This window comes from Labrus bergylta, chromosome 2, assembly GCF_963930695.1.
Source record: "Labrus bergylta chromosome 2, fLabBer1.1, whole genome shotgun sequence".
Classification (NCBI taxonomy): Eukaryota; Metazoa; Chordata; class Actinopteri; order Labriformes; family Labridae; genus Labrus; species Labrus bergylta.
The window spans coordinates 9,593,293-9,599,415 of NC_089196.1; the positions used below are offsets into that span (position 1 = coordinate 9,593,293).

At 43.2% G+C, this 6,123-nt stretch overlaps 1 protein-coding gene across 1 annotated transcript; it reads right to left on the bottom strand.

Moving 5' to 3' along the window:
• Positions 1–2,245: 2,245 nt before the first annotated feature.
• Positions 2,246–5,467, bottom strand: fzd10 (frizzled class receptor 10). Its single transcript, XM_020632925.2, has one exon. The coding sequence runs from the start codon at positions 4,731–4,733 to the stop codon at positions 2,982–2,984; it is 1,752 nt and encodes a 583-aa protein (XP_020488581.2). The 5' UTR covers positions 4,734–5,467; the 3' UTR covers positions 2,246–2,981.
• Between the last annotated feature and the right edge of the window lie 656 nt (positions 5,468–6,123).

Genomic DNA, 6,123 nt, shown 5'->3' on the forward strand with positions numbered 1-6,123 from the left:
GGTCTGAGATTCATCAGCCTTAGTCACATGGTTCTGACGGGATTCCCCTCCGCTTTGACGAATAAAACATGTCATCTCAAAGAACAGTTTAAATGATGAGCAACACCAGACGAAAAGATGTTTCACTCTCCAGGCTGGATAAATTGCTATGTGATGAAATAATATCTAAACTTTTAAAAGCCTACATCCAGCCATACATACAGACGAGTGTGATGTCTAAAAAAAAAAATATAAGAGAGAGAGAGAAAAAACTTTCTTGCCAGCAATACTTTGCCCTTGCTCAGAGCAGGATTTTTCCCTTTGAAGCGAGTAGAAGAAAAGTGAAGCCTGCTTGGCTGAAGAAGCCCTGGAGGGGGGTGGTAACTGTCATTTATATTTACAGCCTTTCCAGACACCTCGGGGGCTGTTATCCAGGTGGCCTCTGCTGAAGCTCTCAGAAGCACTCACACCTTTTTCTGCGACTCACAGTATCAATAGACACTGCCTGACTTTGATTCAGCCACATAAAGGTTGTGAGTCATGTGCTTTTGACTGTTAAAACGGGTTGGGCTGACGCTGGAACTTGAATGCCCTCAGGGATAAAGCATTACTACACTTTGAGAAACTTTATTAGACCAGAGAGGACTCAACCAGAGGTTTTAAACTCTCCAAAAAAGTGAGACAGATAATGGCAGAAAAATGACTTTTAATCACAACCTGTGTTGACTTTTAAGAAAAATATTAGAATAATTGAATTCCTATTTTGCTTGATAACCTATCAAAAGCCTGCACGTGTGTGTCTTTGATGGTTGACATACTTGTTGCCAAAGTTAATTGCTGATGCCTTTATTCAAGACAGGACTTGAACTGTTGACAGTGTAAGGATCATTTAACCCCAAAACATCTCCACACAGTGTATTCTCTTTGCTTATGCCTTACAAAAACCTGCTTCAGTCAATATGTAACCACTTCAAATCCAGACCAGATGTGTCTTTAGAAATGTCACTATGCCCTGCTGATAAGAAGAGCAGAGATGACAGATATTCTGTATTTTTTGGTTTGCAGCGATCCTCCGTTCAAAGTCAGCCCCTTCAAACAGTCTAATCCTGTCCTGAATGAGAGCTGGATTATTGTATAACCCCTCCATTGATACGCACCGACACATGCAGCACAGCAAGAGACAGACAGAGAGAGAGAGAGAGAGAGAGAGAGAGAGAGAGAGAGAGAGAAGGGAAAGTTATATATCCTCTTCAGCTGGGGTTTAAAACTATACTAAATGTTAAATAGAATCATCCAGCATAAAGGCAGTGACTTTATCTTGAAAATCATAAACAGGCTTTTAAAACACAAACATATCAATTAAACACAATCTTAAAGTGTTATTTTGTCCTTTTTAAAATACATCAGCAGTTACACTTTTCATTGTAGAAATACAAATTTAGCTAAATTTTAAAGGTGAGTTTTCTAATCAAAGGGAAAGATTTCTATTTTCAAAATGATAAACTACATCTGACTTGGGAATGATTGATTAAAACGATATTAAAACAAACACTTTTAGATAACAATTTTAGATAAAAAGACTAAATCATAAAATCTAATTATATATTCATAAATTGCTCTGTTGCCTTTTTAACAATGCAGACAGAAACTGGGTATGCAGACAGTCCTTTTACATCACATATTATTGTATTAAGTCGTCGATAAAGTAGCCCCATGATGACAGAAATACCTTTTGCATTATGTTCGAATAAACCCTTAAAAAACAAGTAAGAACTGTCGCTTTTTAAGTCTCAACACTTAAGAGGTCACAGTTTAGGAATGGTCACGTCCCTTTCTTAAATGAAAAATTGAAAGTTTTTTTTTTATCCATATCCAGAACCACACAGTTTGTGTAAAACATCTCTCAGTATATCTGAACTGGTCATAGGACTAAGCCGTTATTGATGTATAATGTAATGTAAAACCTTATGTTTTCTCGTTTTGGTCTTGTAGACATTGCCCTCTCTGTCAATTATTTTCAAGCTTCTGTGAATGAACAAACCAGATAAAACCCATCTCTGACCCACCATCACTTTCAACTAAGCCCCATGATTTTATGATTAAAAAAAGGACTGCTGTGAGCTAACAGCTGATTAAAAGTGATGGGAGAAAGCAATGCTTCAAAACTGAAATAAAAAAACTAAATAATTGTGGCATGATTTAAAAGGACACTTTGAAACACTCAAGCATTCACGACAGCTGCAAAAAACACAATCACTGCTTCACAAACATTTAAAACTAAAACGTTTTATTAATTTTTCTATAAAATCTCAAGTTTTTAGAAATATATACAAACGTTCCCTTGTGCTATAAAACAGCAAAGAAAAAACATGGAAAAACTCCACAGCGTGTACAAATAAGTTGTCATTAACGAGTGCTTGATTAATTTATGGCGGGGCTTTGCCTCAATGGGCAGTTCGGAAAGGTCCTGAGCGCTTTTCAACAGCTGCTCTCACTCCAGTTCAAACATTTATGACACTGCCTCGATATCCATTCAAAAGCCTGCAGACACAACAATCATCTCTCTGACCATTTGCCTCCATTTTCTATGGGGTCTTTTCATTGTCTGCAATCTTTCACTAACAGTACAAGTGTCTTTTTCTGCCTGTGAGGGAAAAAAAAAACATCTATTGCACATTATTCAAGTAACCCCATGGCACATCCAAATGGTTTATTCCACTCTTTTTGTCTTGGGAATAATAAGAATTTATTTCTCTCCACCAAGTTTCTCAATAGGATAAATGAATCCAGGAGAAGCAGATTTTTTTCTCAAACAAAGGCAGCTCTTGTTGCGTGAGATGGCTCAAGATACAAAAAAAACCCCACATCCCATGATCTTCAATGCAGTTTGCATAAATAAAACATGAACCTTGAGTCTTTTGAGGGCACTCTGATTACAAAGTCTCATTTAGGTAAGGGCTTTACAAGTATTTTTGGGGTTCATAATAAAAAAAAGGGCCACCTCATACACATGTCGGAGGAGGCCGTGTAGGCTCATACTTGGTACTGTGGCCTTTGAGAGACGGGTGAGGTTTGATGTAAGGCCTGCTGCTGGTGAACACACTAGCAGCCTTCCTCCTTGTCCTCTTCTTTAGCTTCCTGCTGAACACATTCTGCCACGACTGTAGTGTCTTTGAGGTCCAGATCCACATGCCGCTAGTGATGCCCACCACCAGCAGCATGAAGATCTTCACCATGAAGATCTCCACAGCAGGGATGGACATCTTCATGACACACTCGTCCGACTCAGGCCCGCTGCCCTCCACACACTTCTGCTCGACGGCCAGGATGCGCCAGTAGTCCATGTTGAGCCTCTCGTAGAAGTAGCAGGCGATGACGCAGGTGGCTGGAACAGTGTAAAGCACAGAAAAGACCCCGATGCGGACCATCAGCTTCTCGAGCTTGTCAGTGTTCTCGCCCTCTGTTTTCATGATCTTACGGATGTGAAAGAGGGCGACAAAGCCGGACAGCAGGAAAGAAGTGCCGATAATAAGGTAGCATGAGAGAGGAATGAGTACAAAGCCGGTGAGGGCTTTGACGTCCATGCTGCCCACGTAGCACACGCCCGTCAGCTCGTCCCCCGCCACCTTCCGCATCACCAGGATCATGATGGTCTTAACTGCCGGGATGGCCCACGCGGCCAGGTGAAAGTAGCTGCTGTTTGCCTCGATGGCTTCGTGACCCCACTTCTTCCCTGCAGCCAGGAACCATGTGAGGGTCAGTATAACCCACCAGAGGGAGCTGGCCATGCCGAAGTAATATAGGATGAGGAAGACAATGGTGCAGCCGGTGCTCTCCAGACCCTCCTGGATGACATACTGGACTCCATTGTCTCTGTCGCAGGCTATTCTGTCTGCTCCCACAAAGAGTCGGATGAGGTAGCCCACAGAGTAAACACAGTAGGACATGGAGAGGAAGATGATCGGCCTCTCTGGGTATTTAAATCTTTGCGGGTCTATGAGGAAGGTGAGCACCGTGAAGGCGCTTGAGACAAAGCAGAGGATGGACCAGATTGCAATCCAAACCAGAGAGAACTGCTTGTCCCCTTGACTCCAATAAACATCCACTGTGGGGTAGCATTTAGGAGCACAGGACTCGCTTTTCTCTACAAAGTGGAACTTGCCAGGATTGCTGCATGTCTGCCTGCTGCCACTGTCCTTCAGGAGCAAGTCCTGCCCGCTGAGAGGCCGCTGGGGCCTGAAGTCTGGAGGTTGGGTGTGGGAGACTTTGGGAGGCTCGTCAGAGCCATTGTTGGGCGCCTCCATGCAGAGGTTGTTGGGGTCGTTTTTGGTCGGCAGCCGGGAGCAGTCCAGAGAGTCAGGCCAGGGGAAGTTAAACTGCTCCAAGATGGGTGAGCATTTCAGCTTGACCTGCTCACACATCACTCTGCATGCTGGGATGGGGTTGGACACCTGCTCGGTGCACATGGGCGCATACAGCGAACACAGGAAGAATTTAAGATGACTGTGGCATCCAAACTGTATCAGTGTCGCAAACTCCTGCAGCTTTATCGCTGCCTCTTTTTGGTCATCGTGGCCCATAAGGTTTGGCATTCGAGTCATGTTGTAACCAATGTCTTTGCACTGGGGGATGGTGATCTGTTGACATCCCCCCTCTCCTGACCAGTCCGGCTCTATGGAGCTGATGGCTGAGCCCCCATCGCTCCACAGGACCAGTAGCACACAAATCAGGCTCACTTTAACAGCTGAACACATCCTCCCCTCTTGATCTAAAGAAGAAAAATGAGGCCAAGTGTTCACCGCTGCCACAACAAACAAGTTTCTCTCACTGCTGAAACCCTGCCACTGTTTGTGTGTGAGATCAAAAACTTACAGAACTATCTGTCGCAGGACCAGCGACTCCTCATTTTAGGTTTCAAGGATTTAACAAAAACGTAAATCCGAAAACAGTCCGAAAATGTTTCCTCTCTGTTGGTCGCGTGCGTTCAGGTCCATGCTTTCACGCGCTTAGTTTGTTGGATCTACTTCTTCAGTCTGCACCTCCGCGCATATCAGTCTGCTAAAAGTAAAGATGAATGATAATGTGCTCCGGTTTCTTCCCTGCGTGTCTCCAAAATGCTCACTTTCGCGTCCTCACGTTTCATGTCACTTTTCCGGGGTGTCTGTCCGTGCAGCGGAGCGGTGTCAGTCCTCCTGCGAAAACTTGTTAAAAAACAACAAAAAATAATTTCCCTTCAGTCCTTTCAGCGGTGGGAATGGCTGCTCACGAGGCACCCGGAACAATTACCGAGGCAGTGATATAAGTACAATAAATATCCCCAGTTTGAATTGTTAATATATTCCAGAGAGGCAGGATCACGCTCCTCCCGTCTGCAGGCAGTTGGTGCGTTTGGTGGCAGCGCTCGTCTGAGCTGGTCGGAGCCTCCGTCCCGGTCTAACCTGCCAAAAGATCCGCCTTCAAAGACAGCTACTTTGCATAAGAAAGATGACACTGACACGCGGATTATTTTCAAATCGTGCGGAACAGCTTGTTCATTACAGCAGTTTCAAAGGCTCAGTGCAAACTTCCTTCTCTCTGTTTGTTTGTGCTGAACCACAAACTTTAGCTGAAGCAGGATAGAGACACGTTTTTTTTTTAATAAGAATCACAAAATGTTGCGCAATATGGCTCAAAGGCGCACCGGACCGGAGGCGCACCACAACCAGCTGATGTTAAAACTACACATTACATGAAAGGACACTTTTTAAATGTTTCCCCCTTTTATTGCTCCCCCTTTTTTTAAAAGTAAAAGCTTCAGAAATACCAGACGAAACTATTAAAAACCACTTTACTTTGCAGTCAAACATGTTTTGGACTATCGTGGAATCTATGATTGAGGGTTTACTGCAGTATACCGAGTCAAAAAATCATTACTGCAATTAAATTCCCATTACCTTTTCAACACAGTGACACAGGACTGAACATGCATGAAAACAGATGAAGCTGTTCTCCAGAGAGATTCAGCTGCACATTAGTAGGCACTCAGTTGAAAGTAAAAGTAATGATTCCACAACTAATACAAGTAAAAAATGCATCCAAACTGTAAAAGTATAGTATAGTATTCACATCAAATTAAAGCCATCATTATGCAGAATGAGTAGAATA